This window comes from Palaemon carinicauda, chromosome 1 (genome assembly GCF_036898095.1).
Source record: "Palaemon carinicauda isolate YSFRI2023 chromosome 1, ASM3689809v2, whole genome shotgun sequence".
NCBI lineage: Eukaryota > Metazoa > Arthropoda > Malacostraca > Decapoda > Palaemonidae > Palaemon > Palaemon carinicauda.
This window is the reverse complement of record NC_090725.1, coordinates 74,954,574-74,974,573: the sequence shown is the minus strand read 5'-3', so window position 1 is coordinate 74,974,573 and position 20,000 is coordinate 74,954,574. Positions and strand designations below refer to the sequence as shown.

At 45.7% G+C, this 20,000-nt stretch overlaps 1 protein-coding gene across 1 annotated transcript in view; it reads right to left on the bottom strand.

Moving 5' to 3' along the window:
- The window catches only part of LOC137649151 (uncharacterized), a 147,297-nt gene that overhangs the window by 42,987 nt on the left and 84,310 nt on the right, over positions 1-20,000 (bottom strand). The window contains exon 4 of the mRNA XM_068382158.1: positions 1,278-1,433. Within this exon, the coding sequence (XP_068238259.1) occupies positions 1,278-1,433 (156 nt within the window). The remainder of the gene's footprint in view (positions 1-1,277; positions 1,434-20,000) is intronic.

Here is a 20,000-nt window from a genome sequence, read left to right as displayed (position 1 = left end):
GATCGGCAGTCCCTGAGGAGACTAATGAGACATCTCCTAACCACAGGAGGAAAAGAACGTCTAGAGCATCGAGGAGTGAGCTCACTGGGTGACGCAAGACGGCCCCTGTAAGAAACTCGTAGGTGGTGGCGAGGTTCATCCAAAGAGGAAACCAGCTCCCGGCGGCATTTTGAAGGTCTGGGAAGGATCTCTCTCGCGGACGAGAGCGATGGCCACCTGCATGAGACACTTGCCTAGGACTTTGCTCCACCCCCAATGGAAGAGTTGGCTCAGCAAGGGGGGGAGGAGCATAGTCTACAGCAGCAGCGGTCGGCGAAGGAACAGGGTTGGATCCTTCGGTGGTCAGGATCAAGGAAACTCCGGGGTGACACTACTCCAAAGTCTAGGGTGAAGGGTGTTCAACCTCAGAGAAAGCCAGAGTGCGCTTCGTCTTGGCGCCAATCTAAAGGGGTTCCATTAACACCTCCTTTAGCATGGGGCCAATTACATGCAGTGACGGCCAAACCTGTAACAGTTTAGAAAATTAAAAAGTTCCTCCCGGGGAAGGGGGAGAACTGCTTCTGTAAGGGAAGAAGCACTGTCCATCAAACCCTGAGGTTGACCTGATGTTAGCAGGTCTATGCTTCTGTTCCATCATTCCCCTGGAGAGACTGATCGAGCAAGTGCTTTGGGAAGAGATCGGGGGGTCAAAGAGGAAGTACAAGGTTTCTTCAACTTCGAGAAAGACCTCAAAGGCGAAGAATCTCGTTTAGACTTCTTTCTCTGTTGCCAAAACCTCTCCTACTGGGAGGAAGACCATCCTGGCATTCAGGACAGGTGTTGTCCCGATCACAACCCCGCCATCAGCAAGCCAGACACAGCAGGAGCGGGTCTGACTCTAAGGAGGACATTAAAGTACCATAGGAGCGGCCCTAAGGTTCTGGACAGGTCCGCGTGAGGATGGTCAAAAGAAGCAATCACACTGCAAAAAAGAAAAAGAATTAATACAGTAAACAAATCAAATGGAAGGAGCAGAGTGGCAACATCCATTTTCCACCGAGCCAAAAGAAAAGTGTTTACTCAACCCACGTGTGCGAGTGAGCGAGGGTAGCGGGCTACCAACCCCCAACCCCCACCCAGCTAACTATTGGGTGAGTGGTTATCTCGTTAAAAGTTCTATGGCTCGTCTTTCAGCTACACCTTAAGGTACATCCCAATAAATAGCAAAGGTTTGTATTGCCTGACGGAACAAACTAATTTGGATAACAAAACTATTACATATATAAAAGGATAATTACCTCTAGAGCTCTTAGCGTAGGTAGGTAGTGATAGTTATTTTTCCGTAATTCATTGTCAATATCCTTACTGAGGTGGTAGGGCAAGTCTCTCAAGAGTTGTGTACGAGCATTTTCCATGTATGTTACACTCATTTTCTTTTCAGTATCACAAAATACCTGAAAGACAAACAAAAACTTTCAACATACATTACTAAATTCATACGCATTGCATCATGTTAAAAAAATGCTAGTAACTGACAAACAATTCTAGGGCAAACATCTTTTTAAAAAATTTAATACCTGTTTCATAACTCATCAAACTTTTTTTACAGCAGCTTTCAATCTTCTAAAAATGTCAAATATTGTTTCATAAAATATTCAATAATCAACAAAGAATCCAGACAACTTAGATGTTCTGTACAGTGCCTAGCTTCCTTGGCTTTCACAGAAAACAGGCTTGGAGTATTCTCAACAAAGAAAGCACATGGAGAAGATATGGAAATACTGTAACTCTCATTAGCGATATATTTTAAGAACAAAAACATTACGGATGCAAAATAAAAACTACTACCATCATCAGGCATTACAGTGTTAACCCCAATTGCCCTTTACAGAGCTAAGTATGAAATAAACATCTACAGTACATTTTATTTTCTATAGTGTAGATTATTGTATATATTATCTTTCATATATGCACCCTTTACTATTCATTAATTCTGTCCGTTACAAACGCATGCGCATAAGTCGCGCTGTCAGCACTCTGTGCATGCGCATTGATAGTCTTCTTGCTTCTCTTGGCACGAGCTGTACGCCTTGCAGAGCATCACAGTTCATAATCCCCTTGCTGTATGGAATAAACGTAATTTACGACTCAGGATTTTTCTTCTCCATCCCTGCAATCATCTGTCTTCATCTACAAGACATCATCACCTATCACCATATAGTGCACATTATGCCTGAATTCAATCTAGTATTGATCGTCTAGTGTTTTCTATTTCTATGAAATTCCACTGATGTTTATACTGCTTCTCTCTTTAAGCCGTTTCAATGTCGATGTGTAACCCCTAAATAAAAATATCCCCTTTTCCTTCCTTGGCAAAAAAAAAAAAAAAAAAAAAACTACTACTACTACTCTCCTGGCAAGCACCAAGCCATCCAGAGGGTAATGGCAACTTTCAATGCTCATCATGTGTACAGTGTTCGATCATGTTTATAAACTACATAACCCAATCCCTGATTCAATTAAAGGTTTTTCCTTTGTGGTCTTAGGTTATTGTATTTAATGTGGGTAAATAAGGATAAGTTTGAGGTTATGGTGAGCAGTATGGAACAGAGAGACAAGATAGCCATTCATGAAAGTAGATGCCCAGTTATAAAACATGTGGAACCATTTAGATACTTAGGATCTACTATACGTCACGGGGGAGTATGTGAGGCTGAAGTTGAGAACAGTATAAAGCAGCCTCAGGGATGTGGGAGGGAGGTAACAGTAGCAGTATGTGATAAGAAAATACCAGTCAAGCTATAAGTCCAGATCTATAGCACAGCAATAAGACCAATGTTAAATGTATGGATCAGAAATGTGGGCTGTAAGACAAAAATAGGAAACAAAGCTTGAGAAAACAGAGATAAGAATGCGGAGGTGGATTATGGGAATACAGTTGGGCCTCATTATCCACAGGCTTCATCTTTGCAGATTCGGTCATTTGTGACATAGAAACTGCATAACATATCTAATAAAAGAAAATAACCAACCGTATACAGTATGCCATTTCATGATAATTACTCTCAAGTGTCAACATTTCCAAACAAGTGGAACAAAGCAGAACAGCCCAACTTCATAGCTAACACATGTAAACTATTCAGTGATAAACCATTTGTATAGAATTCTAATGCAATAATAAAAATTATTAAAGTTCATACATACATTATGTTTAAGTAATACTGTAGTTAATATACTGCATGCAATATATAATACTGATGAAAAATATTAACTACAAACTTTATATAATTTGTATTTTACCTAGCTATACAAGCCTGAATCATTTATGAGTTACTTCTGGTTTTGCTTTCTACGACCAGACAAAAAAAAAAAAAAAAAAAAAAAAAATATGATTTGATTACGTCATGCAGCGTTGCTGGGCACTATGAAGAAGGGAGTCCTGTTTGGACTTCCTTCATGTCTGCAGCCCGCTCAACGTAGTCCAGTCTGAACAGGGAGGAATCATCCAGAGATGAATTCCTCAGTCTGGTGACCTCGTTCTGTGGGGCAATGATGGAACCTTTCTACTACTGAGTCCTTCACTGCAGGATCACGTTTGTGCACAAGTTCACGACTTGGTGGGAAAGGAACTCGATGGTTCAATTTCCCGATAAAAGAAAGGTTTCTATCGCCTTCCTCGAGTTATCCTTGGACCAGTCCTCGGTCCTCAAGAGGTGTTCCACTGATCCCAACCAGAGACTAGGCACAAAGTAGTTTAGGATCTCCGAAGCCAAAAACAAAACCGGAAGACCTGAGTCTCTCTCGAGGGAGCTCCCCTTGGTCAGAACCTCTAAAGAGTGGTCGAGAGGCAGTGCCGGAAGAAGCTCGTTGAAGGCCTCGTAGTACTCCCTCTGCTGCACAAACAGCGGCGGAAGAAGTTTAAAGGATGAGCCTGCCCGGAGGGAGCTGGAGAAGCCAGCGATCTGCGAGAACACCTTCCGACGGGCACTCGTCAAACACTTAAACCAGGGCAAGGCTGCACTGGTCTTCTCTAGGAAGGAGAGACTCTTGGCTTGATGGATGAGAGTGCGAGCCTACTCGTGGAAGAGTGGGCACAACAATGGTGAGCTTCTGCTTTAACATTCATACTGGTGTCAGCTTGATCCAAGGAGAGTCCAGCGGTCCAGGTACTCCTCGATTCCTCTTCAGGGAAGAAGTAGAAGAAGCCAGAGGTTCCAAAAGAGGGGGAACCATGGATTTACACCTTGGTTCCACTGAAGGAGAGGATATCTTTTCCCGCATTATCCTGGGTGTACTGGGTGGTCATAGGGATGGAACCCCTCCTACAAAGACCTGGTGAATGGATATAACCAGGGCTTTGATCCATGGTTCTTTATCCACTGCGGTGCTGGCTGAAAGGTCCCCTGAGAGGATCATAACATAACTGAGGGTTTCTGAAAAGGCGGAACATTCATACTTGGATCAATCGACGACCGGACTGAAGAAGCAGATGGCTGCGTCTTTGAAGGTTCCCCCATAAATGGAACAGGTCGGTTCGCTTGCTTTGGTTCCTAGGGTTCCCTAAATGTAGGGTCTTATACCTCGTATACACCAACTCCCCTGGCATTATGACAAGTAAGAGACATCTGATCATGCCTTGATTTCATTGGTAGTGAAGACTGAGCAGCCTGTCCCTGATGTATCTTACTCATGTAAGGTTTATATGAAATCTCAAGCAGATTGGAATGGGATTTTGCATGATCTTTTGGGCTTGAATTGGCCATAATTGTATAATAGTGTTGATCCTGTAGTCCCTTTGAATGAGAATCTAGTCAGCATAATTGACAGCCATATCCTTTCTCGTGTACTAAGGTACCGAGTGAAGGACAAACCATGGTTCAATGATGATTGTAGACATGCTTATTTAGAGAAGCAGGAAGCCTATCATCTTTGTCACTCAATGTCCAAAGGAAAAGGCAAGCCTTTTGGCAGATGTGTTTGACAGCAAGCAGAGAAATGAGAATCTCAAACTTCCTCATTCCTGTTTTCATGAGGCTAAACTAACTAGTTTAGCTTTTTGATCTCGTGAAATTAAAGCTCTCTTGATGGACCTGGATGCTTATGGAGGTGTAGATCCAAATGGTATTTTCCTTTGTTTTTTATAAAGACTGCAGATTTCTTAGCTCCAAAGTTATGTCATTTTGCGCAAGTTAGCAGGAGCTTTTAGCACTTGTTGGAGAATTGGTAATGTTACACCGCAAAGTAAATGTGTTCGTGGTTGCTCAAGTCCAACTTATCGACAGCAAATTTACTTTTGAGAAACACATTAGGTCTGTGTCTTCTTCAATTGCACAAAAAATTGGCTTATTGAGAAAGCCTTCCAAGATTTTCGGTGAACTTGAGGGAGGTCACAGCAATTGGCTGGGCAGGAAACACATATGTGTCTTTCCTAATTCATTTCTAGCTTACCTATCCTAAACAACATGCAATAAAATAAAATGAAAAATATTATTAGTATTTATTAGTTTACCTTAGTGAGATGAACTACATTATACTCATTTTGTTTTCCTCTCTTTACAGGAGGACCATCTGAAGTGCCGTAGTGTCTTCTGGAACGTCCGGAGCAAGGACTTCTGCGGCCACGAGGAGTCCAGGACGCACTCCCATTGTTCCATCGCCAAGGGACCTCTCAAGTATTGGGACCCCCCAGGTACTGTATGTAATGTGTGCAAAGCCTTGGTTACTGAGGCCTTTGATGACCCCAAGACAACGGAGTCAAGGGATGCAGCACGGAGTAAGCTGCGTAGATGGATCCGTGGCTTCCAGAAAAATGCCACGGGGCCTTACCTTCCGAATGAGCGGATGAGGGCCTATCTATTCCCTAAGGCATCTGCGGATGCTGTTATAACACAGCCTCACCCTGAGATCCCTTGCGTCCAGATTTCCGTAGATACGGACGTCTCGGATGCGATGAAGGACATCCATCTAGACGAGAGGATGTCAGAGGTGTCAGAAGACACCGAAAAGGACCTTCTTGCGGAAGGTCAGGAAGAGGAGTCTACGTTGGCTCCGAAAATGGAAGAGGATGAAGACGAAACGGTGTCTGTTTCGTCGGTTCCACCTCCCGAACCAGTGCCCTCTACGTCCTCTGCTCCTCCATCGGACAAAACAGGGAAGGCCTGTCTACCCTCATGTCTATGATGGAGAGGTTCCAAAAGCAGAGCGAAGAAAGGGAAGCTGCATTGAGGAAGGAGATACATCAGCTTGCAGCATCCCGTGGGTCTCACAGGAGACTCAATGTGAAAGATCTTCCCTTGTGTTCTGAGGTAAACCCGTAGAGGCATGCAGAGTACATGCCAATCACGAATGGGAAGATATTCATCTCAGAAAAGCTGGGAGCTGTCCTTATCGACGACATCGAATTTTGGCCCAGCTTTGAGTCTTATCCAGACTGCTTCGTCTGTCTAAAGGCGGAAACCGTGATAAAAAAGGAGACAGAGCCGAAAGAGGTCATAGTGCTTGACCATGCAAAGGCTCAAGCTTTATTGGCTAGTAGTCTGAAGGACAGGGGCTTCACCAACTCTAAGGTACCAGCCCTGAGTAAGAAACACCGTTCCTTTCTTGCTCCAGCTACAATGTCCTTTCCTTTTGCGAAAAAAGGGTTCAAGGCAGTGATGAAGGCAGTAGAAGCTGGGAAACCTTGCCCTACACTTGAGGAGTGTAGACCCTTATCCCTAGCTCTACCTACAGATCACAAGGACTGGAAGGAAATACAGCTTACCTTCTCAGTCGGGAAGTTGGAGGCGGATGTTGCTGGACGCTAGTTCAGTGAAAACCTCTTCAAGTTGTCTGACTTTCTCCTGCGCAGAGAGCAGGAGACGAAAGAAAGGCTTGCTGCCTCTCTGTCCCTCCAGCCCACCTTGGAGGCAATGGCCAGTGAACATAGATCCCCAGATATGTTTATGGTCATGGCCAAGACACACTTGGCAACCCTGGTCAAGGACTTCTATGGTTTTGTTAGTGCTAGAAGGGCTTGCAGGGAGTTTGTGTTTGCTTCGGCTGAGGTAAAACACGAACCTAGGAAGCTATCTTCCAATATCTAGGGAAAGGACCTCTTCCCAAGTGAAGTGGTCAAAGAAATAGTCGACAAGGCTGCCACGTAGAACAGGAACCTTCTCCAAAAGTGGGGTATGTCGGCTAAGAGGAAGTCTTCCCCAGATGAGGGTCCCCAACCGAAAAGGAAGACAAAGAGGCCAAGGTTGCCTTCTCGCCCCGCAACTTCCCATGACCGCAGTGCCCCAGATGGTGCCACAACCCCAACCCACCTACCAGATGGTACCCCAGCAGGTGGTGACTCAGTCACCAGCCTTCACTACCGCCTATGAGAGGCAGACCACTACCTTTCGCCCTAAAGGTAGAGGGTCAAGTAGAGCTTCCTCTAGACGACCCTCAAGAGGAAGAGGGGGTAGGGGAGGACGCGGTCAAGGAGGCAAGCACTCCGGACACCAGAAACAATGAGATGTTTCCGGTAGGAGGAAGACTCCGACTATTCCGGGATCGCTGGACCTTCGATCCCTGGGCCCACAGCCTGATCAAGAATGGACTAGGTTGGAGCTGGAAGACAGCTCCACAATAATTTCCTCAATTCTTCCAACACTCCACCCCCTTTCTGAAAGAATATACCCGAGAACTCTTGAGCAAACGGGTGATAAGGAGGGCAAGTCCATCAAATTCCAAGGAAGGCTGTTTTGTGTTCCCAAGAAGGACTCAGACAAACTCTGAGTCATTCTGGACTTGTCGCCACTCAACAAGTTCATAGAAAACGACAAGTTCAGGATGCTGACCCTTCAACACATAAGGACCCTATTGCCAAAAAGGGCATACACAGTCTCCATAGACATGGCAGATGCCTACTGGCACATTTCGATCAATCGCCAACTTTCCTCCTACCTAGGATTCAGGCTACAGAAAAGAAAGTACGCCTTCAAAGCCATGCCCTTCGGACTAAATATAGCCCCAAGGATCTTCACGAAGCTTGCAGATGCAGTCGTTCAACAACTACGCCTAGGTGTCCAGGTGATGGCCTACCTGGAAAATTGGCTGGTGTGGGCAGCATCCGAGACGGAATGCATGCAAGCATCCAAGAAAGTGATCCAGTTCCTGGAACATCTGGGATTCAAGATCAACATCAAAAAGTCCCGACTATCTCCAGCTCAGAAGTTTCAATGGCTAGGCATACATTGGAACTTACAGTCACATCGCCTCTCCATTCCATTAAAGAAGAGAAGAGAGATAGCAGGATCTGTCAAGAGACTACTGAAATCCGACAGGATATCAAGACGCCAACAGGCACCCTTCAGTTTGCATCAGTGACAGACCCAGTGCTAAGAGCGCAGCTACAAGATGCATCAGGAGTCTGAAGAAGATACGCATCAAACTCTCAAAGAGATCTAATAAGACCGACACCGATTCGACTATGATCACTTCTCAAACCATGGTCGAAGGTCAAGAACCTGAAGAGGTCGGTGTCTCTGCAACCATCTCCACCCTCAGTCATCATCCACACGGACGCATCAGAGGAAGGATGGGGAGGTCACTCTCACCAACAGAAAGTCCAAGGGACTTGGTCCTCTCTATTCAAGACCTTCCACATCAATATTCTGGAGGCCATGGCAGTCTTCCTCACACTGAAGAAATTGTCCCCTCGCCCTTCAGTCCACATAAGACTGATTCTGGACAGCGAGGTGATAATGAGATGTTTGAATCGTCAAGGTTCGAGATCACCTCAACTCAACCAAGAGATGTTGGCCATCTTCCGCTTAGCGGAAAAGAAGAGATGGCACTTATCAGCAGTTCACCTTCAAGGGTTCCGCAATGTGACGGCGGAAGCTCTATCCAGACTAACGCCGATAAGAGTCAGAATGGTCCCTAGACGCAGGATCATTCTCCTTCATCTTACATCAAGTCCCAGAACTGCAGATCGACCTCTTCGTGACGAGAGATAACAAGAAACTACCTCGTTATGTGGCGCCATACGAGGACTCTCTAGCAAAAGCGGTGGATGCCATGTCCCTCGACTGTAACAGATGGACCAGGATTTATCTGTTCCCTCCAACCAACCTGCTGCTGAAGGTCCTCAACAAGCTGAGATCTTTTCAAGGAACAGCAGCCCTAGTGGCTCCCAAGTGGCCCAAGAGCAACTGGTTCCCTCTAGTATTGGAATTGCAGCTGAGACTGATTCCTCTGCCAGACCCAGTTCTGACTCAACAAGTACAGAAGTCGACTGTCTTCCCTTCATTACAGAAAACCCAAGACCTTCATCTCATGATTTTCTCTCCTTAGCAGTAAGGAAAAGGTTTGGGATCTCGAAAGAAAGTATAGACTTCTTGGGGGAATATAAGTCTAAATCTACCAGAAGGCAATATGAGTCGTCTTGGAAAAAGTGGGTTGCTTTTGTCAAGGCAAGAAAACCAAAAGAGATCTCAAAAAATTTCTGTTTATCCTTCTTTATTCACCTTCATGAACAAGGTTTAGCAGCCAACACGATAACTACGTGTAAATCTGCCTTGACAAGACCTTTGCTTTACGCTTTCCAAGTAGACTTCTCTAATGAAATCTTTAACAAGATTCCTAAGGCCTTTGCTAGGCTTAGGCCTGTAGCACCTCCAAAGCCCATCTCATGGTCTTTGGATAAGGCTCTACACTTTGCCTCCATGTTGGACAATGAGAACTGCTCTCAGAAATATTTGACTCAAAAATGATATTTTCAATTTAAAATAAATTTTTGAATATACTTACCCGGTGAAAATATAAATAGCTTACGTCTCCGACGGTCGACAGATTCCAAAAACTCGCGAGCGATCGCCATGAAGGCTGCCGGGTGTGCCCACCAGCGCCGACTATCGGCCAGATACCGCATATACTTCTCAACCAAACCAGTTCTTCTCAGTCCGTAGGGTCTCTATCGGGGAGGAAGGGAGGGCCTTTAATTATATATATTATTTTAAATTGAAAATATCATTTTTAAATATTAAACTTAGCCGGTGAATATATAAATAGCTGATTCACACCCATGGTGGTGGGTAGAGACCAGTATTAAAACAATAAAGGCGTATATGCTCAAGAGTTTTTGACAAATATTCAAAAAACAAACTTAAGTATAGGTACCTGATAAGGAAGCCGACTCTGATGAATACTCTGACTCATTAGTCCGCTATCCTTATGAAGCCCAGCGATCCTCTCAGGATGCTGAAAGACTTCTAGGAGCTGTTATAATCAGGGTGAACACCCCTACAACAGGACCTCATCAATACCCTTAATCTGGGCGCTCTCAAGAAACAATATTTTGACCACCCGCCAAATCAAAAAATTGCGAAAGACTTCTGAGTCTCCCGTACAACCCAAAACAAGATTAAAAATTTCAAGAGAAGATTAAAAGGATATTGGGATTAAGGGAATGTAGTGGTAGAACCTTCACCCACTACTGCACTCGCTGCTATGAATGGTCCCAACGTGTAGCAGTCCTCATAAAGAGTCTGGACATCTTTCAAGTAATATGAAGCGAACACCTACTTGCTTCTCCAAAAGGTCGCGTCCATAATACTTCTAAGGGATCTACTTTGTTTAAATGCTACTGAAGTTGCTACCGCTCTAACTTCATGAGCCTTAACTTTAAGCAAATTACGATCCTTCTCACTTAAATGAGAGTGTGCCTCTCTAATCAACAGTCTAATAAAATAAGACAACGCATTCTTCGACATAGGCAAAGAGGGCTTTTTAACGGAGCACCATAAGGCCTCTGAAAAAACCTCACAGCAGTTTAGTTCTAGGTAAATAAAACTAAGAGCTCTAACGGGGCACAGCACTCTCTCAACTTCATTACCCACAATCTCAGATAGACTGGGAAGTTCAAACGATTTAGGCCATGGACGAGACGGAAGTTCATTTTTGGCCAAAAAACCAAGCTGAAGAGAGCATACTGCTTTATTAGCGGAGAAGCCGATATTCTTGCTAAAATCATGTATCTCACTAACCCTTTTCGCAGAAGCCAAGCTCACCAAGAAAAGTGTCTTGAGGGTAAGATCCTTCAGGGAGGCCGAACTTAACGGTTCAAACCTGTCTGACATAAGGAACTGCAGGACCACGTCCAAGTTCCAAGTAGGAGTAGAAATATGACGCTCCTTGGAAGTCTCGAAAGACTTAAGAAGGTCTTGAAGATCTTTGTTATTAGATAGATCCAAATTTCTATGCCTGAAAACAGAAGCTAACATGCTTCTGTAGCCTTTAATGGTAGATGCAGAAAGGGAGCGACCATTTCTCAGATAAAGCAGAAAATCTGCAATCTGCGCTACAGAGGTACTGGAAGAGGAAATAGAGGAGGACTTGCACCAGTCTCTAAATACCTCCCATTTAGATAGATAAATCCTGATGGTAGAGGATCTTCTAGCCCTCGCGATCGCTCTAGCTGCCTCCTTCGAAAACCCTCGAGCTCTAGAGAGTCTTTCGATAGGCTGAAGGCAGGTAGACGAAGCGTGGGGAGGCTTTGATGAAATCTCTTTACGTGAGGCTGACGCAGGAGATCCATCCGCAATGGTAGACTTCTTGGAATGTCTACTAGCCATAGAAGTACCTCTGTGAACCACTCAGTCGCGGGCCAGAGGGGAGCAACCAACGTCAACCTGGTCCCTTCGTGAGAGGTGAACTTCTGAAGAACCTTGTCTAGGATCTTGAATGGTGGGAAGGCATAGATGTCTAGGCGAGACCAGTCCAGCAGGAAAGCGTCTATGTGGGCTGCCTCTGGATCTGGAACTGGAGAGCAGTAAGTCGAGAGCCTCTTTGTCAGTGAAGTCGCAAAAAGATCTATGGTGGGTTGACCCCATGTCATCCATAGCTTCTCGCACACAGTCTTGTGCAACGTCCACTCCATGGAGATGACTTGTCCTCTTCTGCTGAGGCAGTCCGCTAAGACAATCATTTCTCCTTGCACAAATCTTGTCAAAAGAGAGATGTTACTTGCCTTAAATGGAGTTCCTTCTGATCCGTGGACCAAAGACCCGAGCATTCCAGACTGTCCAGTGGCGCTCCCTAACCCAAATCCGATGCATCTGAATACAACACATGGTTTGGGTTCTTGATCGCAAGAGAAAGACCTTCTCGAAGTCTGATGTTGCTGTCCCACCAAGTCAGACATGTCTAGACTGAGTTGGAGATTGGGAAAGAGATACTCTCTAAGCCCTTCTCCTTGTTCCAATGGTTTAGGTGAAATTGGAGAGGGCAAAGGTTGAGTCTCCCCAGAGAGATAAACTGCTCCAGCGATGAAAGAGTTCCCACGAGGCTCGTTCAAACTCTTACAGAGCAACTGTTTTTCTCTTGCAAGTGACGGACTTTTAACAGAGCTTGTTCCATTCTTGTGGGAGACGAAAAGGCCCGAAAAATCCGACACTGTATCTCCATCCCCAAAAAAAGAATAGTCTGGGATGGAGTACTGTAAGTTACGACTTCTCTACGTTCACTATGAGACCTAGCTCCTTGGTTAGATCTAATGTCCATTTGAGGTTCTCCAGACAGCGATTTAATGACGACGCCCTGATTAGCCAGTCGTCAAAATAAAGGGAGGCTCTGATCCCTGAAAAATGTAGAAAGCTTGCTACATTTTGCATGAGCCTTGTAAAAACAAGAGGAGCAGGACTGAGGCCGAAGCACAGTGCTCGAAATTGGTACACTACTTTCCCGTCCACAAACCTCAGATATTGTTGAAAGTTTGGATGAATCGGGATGTGGAAGTAGGCATCTTGAAGGTCGAGAGAGACCATCCAGTCGCCTTCCCTTACTGCTGCCAAGACAGAGTTGGTGGTCTTCATCGTGAACTTTGTCTTGACAATGAACACATTGAGTGCACTTACATCTTAAGTACTCCTGCAGTGAACGTGGCTGCCAGTTCATTGGAGCCATCCCTTATAGCCTTGTTCATGCATGACATAATTTGTACAGCAATACATTGTCAGCTGGGGAGACCTTCTTTCTTAAGGCTCCCAGGGACCAATCCAAAAAAAATAAATACTTCAAACGCTCGAAAAACTCCTTTCAGGAGATGGTCTAGCTCTGAAGCAGACCATAAAATCTTGGAGCGTCTCATGGCTAGACGACGAGGGGAGTCCACTAGGCTTAAGAAGTCTCCCTGGGCAGAGGCAGGTACTCCCAAGCCGAGAACTTCTCCTGTGTCACACCAGACGCTCGAGCGAGAAGCTAATTAAGAAGGAAGAAAAGCAAAAGCAAACTTTCCTAAACTTCTCCTGGATTCCAACCAGTCTCCCAGTAAGAGCATGGCTCTCTTGGAAGAACAAGAGAGAACTGACCTCGTAAATGTAGGAGTCGAAGAAAGTCATGCCAAGAGTAAACTCAGACGGCGGAGCAGCCGTTACAAAACGAGTAGGACAAAATTTCCCTAAAGAAATTCATAATTTTAAAAACAAGGGATTGTTGGACAACCCTAGGTTACTCCTCTTCTGAATGAATCCCCAAAGGTACATTAGTTGAAAGGGTGTCATTAACTTCTTCAGAAGGCACATCATCTGATAAATCTAAAGTCTTGCGAGAAGGAGATTTATATTCAGAATGACGTGAAGGAAAAGCCTGACAGGCTACATCAACTTGTATATGAACAGAAGTTAAAGTTGAAGGGTCGATGTCACGTTGTGACTGCAGAGAATGTTATTCTACTACACGTAGTGACAGAAGTGACTGACGTTCAAACGTCACGTAGTAACAGCGGTGACTGCTGTTCGATGCAATATCGTGACTACGGTGACTGACCCTCGACGTCACGTCGTGTCTACGGTCTACCGCTCAACGTCACATCGTGTCTACGGTGTCTGCAGCTCAACGTCACGCTGTAACTGCGGTGGCTGACGTTCAAAGCGATCAAAGTTACATCGAGATTTATGCTCCGCATCTCGGTTAACAGCAAAGCTGACACTAGGGATAACGTCAGTATGACGTAACAAAGCTCGTTTAGAAGGTTGAAGACCTGAATCACGTATCCCAGAACTGTGACGTACAAAGAGCAAAGGATCCTTTCGCACAGGAACAGGATCGTAAGCTTCTAATAAAGAAGAAAGCTTTAACAGCATATCTTGCAAAACACTCAACTTCGGATCAACCTGCGACTGCGGTGGCTGACGTTCAAACGTCACGTAGTAACATCGGTGACTGCTGATCGATGCTATATCGTGACTATGGTGACTGACGCTCGACGTCAAGTCGTGTCTACGGTGTCTACCGCTCAACGTCACGTCGAGTCTGCGGTGACCGCAGCTCAACGTCACGCTGCGCACTCTGAATAGATCGTGACGTCGGAAACATCTGTACATGAACGTCATCGCTATGAACGGGACTCTCATGATGACTACAGCTAGGACGTTGAACTTGTTCTGAAGGAACTAATTAACGTTTCAACCGTCTCGAAACCTTACGCCCAGGTTTTTAAAGAGACGAATCATCGGAAAACGAGGAGAACTTCGTCTCTCCTGTCTTAAGGCAAGGACGTGCTTGACGAGCAACGTCTGATACCTTTGAGGGAACGTCTGTTCGTTGGTTTACACCTCTCACTCCCTTAGGTCCTACGACATTCCTTCTCCCTGGTGCAGGGGAGCCTGAAAGAGGTCTCGGACTAGGCAAGTGACAAGCACGAACAAACGAACCCTCAGCAACACTGAACATGTTTTTCGCACTTTCTTCACTGATATCGCATTTTTTAATAATTTCACATTAGACATGAATAAAGCTGATTTCTACCTGAAGCACGCAATTCTCCCTTAAATCAAAAGGTTAGAATTGCGAAATATGTCGTATAATGTAAGCACATTAGTACAAAATGAAACACACATGCAAAAATTAATAAACATATACATATATATCGAATAAAACGGAAATATATAAAGTTAAAAAGATCAGTGACTGGGGAGGAGACTAAAACTAGTTCACTAAGGACTACGTTTTCAATCTCTCCCCGTACAGTGCCTTGGGATGAGAATAAAAACTAGAACGTTTTATCCTCTCTCCCCGTACAGAGACTTGGGACGAGAGTAAATATCTGAATCGAGAACAACGTTACTCACTCCCAAACTCCTTGTACAGAGACTTGGGACGAGAATAAAGCTAAAGGAAAAAACTAAAAGGACTAAGAAATTGAAAATTAACATGTTCCTTTAAATTAGTATCTAAAAAACTTCAATTTGTAAGAAGAATGAACAAAACGTCAAAATCGATTTACTCTTTCTGCAAAGTGAAACCGTGATTCTCTCTTTCTCTATCGTAACGATAGAGCGCAAACTGCGTAGCATAAATAAACCAAACGTTAGTTCATCTATGAAAAACAGCACGAAGACTACTGTATTCAAAGAATAAATTTCTTAAAATATTCTCTAAAAATATTCATCTCATCAATCTAAACAAAAATAAAAGTTGAATGGGCTCAACATTGTTTAACTTCGTTTTCCAAGTCAGGACCGCCTACAAAGAATAGGCAAAGGTCGCTTATAAACAAAAACATAAAATTTATCTCGGTGTTTAGTATAAATGGAAAGCGAATCGAAGAGGCCTAATAAAGGCGGGTGAGATATAAAATATATAGAGGTAAATCTATAAATATCAACAATAATTTGTAAAGTGATAAAATAATTACTAAAAGCCTTAACACACTTCCGTACACTGAGGGAAGGGTCGGCCATCTTTTCTCTATGGAAAAACCAGAGCGAGATTAAAAAAGCAAGGGCAAAAAATTTTCCTCTCCTTTCAAAAGCATTTCTTTTGAAGATCGCATTGCTTGAGAATAATCCAACACGGCGAAAGCAATAAAACCAAAACCAAGTACTTCACCAATCGGTAGAAACTTGAGGTCAAGCGCGAGCGGAACCAATGTTGTCTGGACCACCGACAGAGAAGAACTGGTTTGGTTGAGAAGTATATGCGGTATCTGGCTGATAGTCGGCGCTGGTGGGCACACCCGGCAGCCTTCATGGCGATCGCTCGCGAGTTTTTGGAATCTGTCGACCGTAGGAGACGTAAGCTATTTATATATTCACCGGCTAAGTTTAATATTTAAAAAGTTATATTCTTGTTTGCTCTAGCCTCGGGGGCTAGAGTTAGTGAGATAGTGGCTTTTTCTCGGGAAGAGGGCCATATTCAGTTCACAGAAGTGGGAGAATTGAATCTCTCCTGACCCAACGTTTCTTGCCAAGAACGAGCTACCTACCAGGAAGTAGGGTCCCTGGAGAATCTGCCCTCTGAAGGAAGATGTCTCGCTGTGTCCAGTGGAATGTCTAAAGGTCTATCTTCGTAGAACTTCAGACTTCAGGGAAGGAGAGCTCTTTAAAGGAGAAACATTAGGCTCAAACTTGTCCCTGAAACAAGGGCGAAGATCACCTACTTCATTCGCAGAGCGGATCCTGACAGTACACCCGCAGGTCACGATCCTAGAAAAATTGCTTCATTGAATTTTTTCCAGTTCATGGATTTCGAGCGTCTTCGCTCGTATATAAATAAAGTTATGTAAGAGCATTACTTTTTTATTCCTTATTATTCTGCATAATAAAATAAGAACATTTGAAGTAACTTTGTTCCTAAATGTATACAAACCTTTTCTGCCCATGCATACCTTGTATCGACATGGATATAAACTTGTCTGCTGTGGTACACAGCTGAGCCGGTATACCTTGGATGCTACGGTTGCTTACGTAAACCTTTGTTCATTTTGAAAATACAAACTTCGACTGGTTGGGTATACAGCGAGACCTGTATGCCCTTTAGTTGCTAGGTTGGTCATATGAAATATGCAAACTTCAAGACTTTTCCTGAGTCTAGTATGACTCTTCCCTGTAGGGGGCAGGAAGCACTAACATAGTTCATGATTAGAAGCAATGACGTATAACGGTAACGTCATAGGTCTCTAAGGTCTAAAGCGACCAAGGAAATATTGTCTTGAGGTTAAGGCACAATTGGAAAATCCACACATACATTAATGCTCTGGTAAACTTCCATCAGGATGACATGGCCTGAGCCCAAAAAATGACAAATTCGTAGATAATTTGTATTTTTCCTAACTATACAAACCTTAGCTATTTAATATGGGTTATTACTTCGGCGGAGCTGAATGACAAACCATTAGAGTTTTAACGAGGGTTTACTACCCCAATGCTAGTTAGCGGGGCGTAGGGAGGGGTAGCTTGCTAACACCCCCCCCCCTTCACACACACCGGTGAATACTTCACTTTGCTTAGAGGTAGGACTTCACGGGGGACAGGGCTGGCGGGCAAGTTTGATTAAATAGCTAAGGTTTGTATAGTTAGGAAAAATACAAATTATCTACGAATTTGTCATCTGTTCCGTAACTGAAATACAAACCACGCTATTTAATATGGGTGACTCATCCCTTAGGTAAGATGGTAAGTCCCTGCCACACTGGCTTTGGCTTTGCCCGGGGACTCCATATTTGAGTGTGTAAGTACTCAGGCAATAAGGAGTCCCTGCACCTCGCTAGCACTGCTGTGCAACTGCTGCGGCCTACATAAGCTGTGTGTGAAGGTGGGGAGTGACTCCTCCTAGGAAGTTGACCTGGAGTTCTTCAGATGGAATTCTAGGCTAGGACTCTCCCAATAACACCTCGTCAGGGTATGGGAACGTGACAGTATTAACCTTAATACTAGGAACACAAGGAAGCATGGTTTACCTGCAGTGGTTTTTGGTCAGCAGTGCAGAGAACCCAGGATGCTCCTTTCTCCAAGGGAGGAGAGGATGAAGAAAAGAATAAGAGCCAGGCAAACCTTTTCATTCATGCAGACTAAAACCGGGTAACAATGCCCTCAACCTTTTGCTACCTATCCATTAAGGAGCCTGAGGTTAGACCAGCTGTTGTGCAGCCACCACAGGGCCGATAGAGAACGTATCAAGTCTCCTGTGTGTCACGTCTTGCAGGTAGTGGGCTGTGAAGGCCGTCTGACGCTTCCACACCCCAGCTTGCAGGACCTGCGTCACTGAATAGTTCTTCTTGAAGGCCAGGGACGTAGCTATGCCCGACATCATGTGCTCTGGGGCGACGTGACGGAGGAGGGTCAGGATTCAAGGCTAGGTGTATTACCTTGTGAATCCAGGCTGAGATGGTATTCCTAGTGACCCTCCTCTTCGTTCTCCCAGTGCTCACAAACAAGGCTTGCACTTGGGGACGAACTGCAGCTGATCTTTTAAGATACAACCTCAGACTCCTTACTGGGCACAGTAGGAGATGGTCTGGGTCATCTGTTACAGAACGAAGACTCGAAACCTGGAAAGAGTCGAACCAAGGGTCCGGCACTTCCGGGTTCTGAGTCCTTGGGCTCGAACAGACTCTTACCGAGCACAGAAGAGTGTTTGAGCCTGCTAACGTCGGAACTGGGGACTTTCTGGTGGAATCTCTCGGCAACTGCGTCTCGACGTTTCAGGATCGTATTGGCCCACAAGCTCGAGACTTGGTGGGCCAGAAACTCGATGGTCCGCGTGCCTGAGAGTAAGAATGCCTCCAGCGCCTTTCTGGTGCTTTCTTTAGACAGGTCCTCAGACCGCACCAGGATGCCCAGAGGCCCCAGTCAGATGTCAAGCCACGAAGTTGCCTGCATGGCACACTTCGCCACCTTCTGGTTTAGGATCTCAGTAGCAGAATACGAAACCTGCTGGTTGGAAAGTCTTTCTAGAGGGACTCCCCCAGTGAGTTCTTCCACAGAATGGTGAATGGGAAGACTCAAACAAGTCTCCTCAAAGATCTCGAAATACCTCCTCTGGTGGACTCGAGGAGGAGGGAGGAGCTTGTTACCGGCGCTGGATCTGTTGGAGGAGGCAAGCTCGGAGAGCTGGCCTTCGACCTTGTCTCTGGCACTCTTCATCCCTTGTGACCAGGGCAAGGCTGCACTGGCCCTAGAGGGCTTCTGGGTGCCGTAGACTCGGTCCAAGACCGTGTCCTTACCCTCACGAGGAGGAATCTCAGGGCCCGGAAACTCGTTGAGATTTATCATGAGGGTCAGAACTTGCCAGAACACGTGTTCTGACTCTTGATGCTCTCCTCCCGAAGGGCTAGCAGCAAAGTCTCCAGTCCCCAGTGGCTCTTCCTGGGGGGACACGTGGACATTCTCCGAAGGTCTAGCTGGTTCCTGTCTGATCCCTGCAGGAGACCAGCAAAATCTTCAATTCCTTCAGCTCCCTCCTGGGAGGGATACAGGACTCTAGCAACGATGGATGCAGGCTCTTCTCCAACCCCGTGTGAGGAGACTTCTCGGGGAGAGGCGGAGTTTCCCCCATTGGTGCAATGGGAGAACGGACCGGCTCGTCCGACTCCCCTGAGGAGGGGAAATCCTCATCCGCAGGGAGGAAGAGAAAGTCTGGGGGGGAGAGGGAGCCTTGCGGAAGGATTTCCGAGGAGACAGCTTAGCCCTCGGAGAATTCACCACGGAGGGGACTCCTCTCTTCCTCTTCAGGGGAAGCGAGGTAGCCACTGCTTTGTGACCTAGTTCAGAGAACACAGGCTTAAAAGCCTGCATCAGAGCTCTGACTATGGTACCAAACCAGGGCTGTTGGCTGACAGTCGCGCTGTCAGACACTCCCTCTGGAGGGAAGGGGATCGAACGATCCCTAAGGAGGAGTCGACAAACGAGGGTTCGCCTGAAACGGAGCTGAAAGAGAGTCCTTAGACCTGTCCGGGAACCTCCCCTCCTCCGGCGAGCGCGCTGTTCTGCGCTTGCGAGGGGGGGAACGAGAAGATGATCTGTCCGCCTGGAGCCCCATGAAGTCGCGTGAGGGATCGTGCTGACGATCGCGGCGGAAATCGTGTGATGAGCCCTGCCCTGGATCGTGCGCGGAAATCGTGCGAAACAGGAACTTCGCGCGCGGGCAAGGGCGCGCATAGGTGACGGTGAGGGCGTGCGGCGCGCAGGAGCTGGAACGTGGGGCGGGGTTGAAGGCTGGATAAGAGCTGGAGCATGAGCAACCTTCTGCTTGTGTGTGCACGGGCGCGCAGGCCC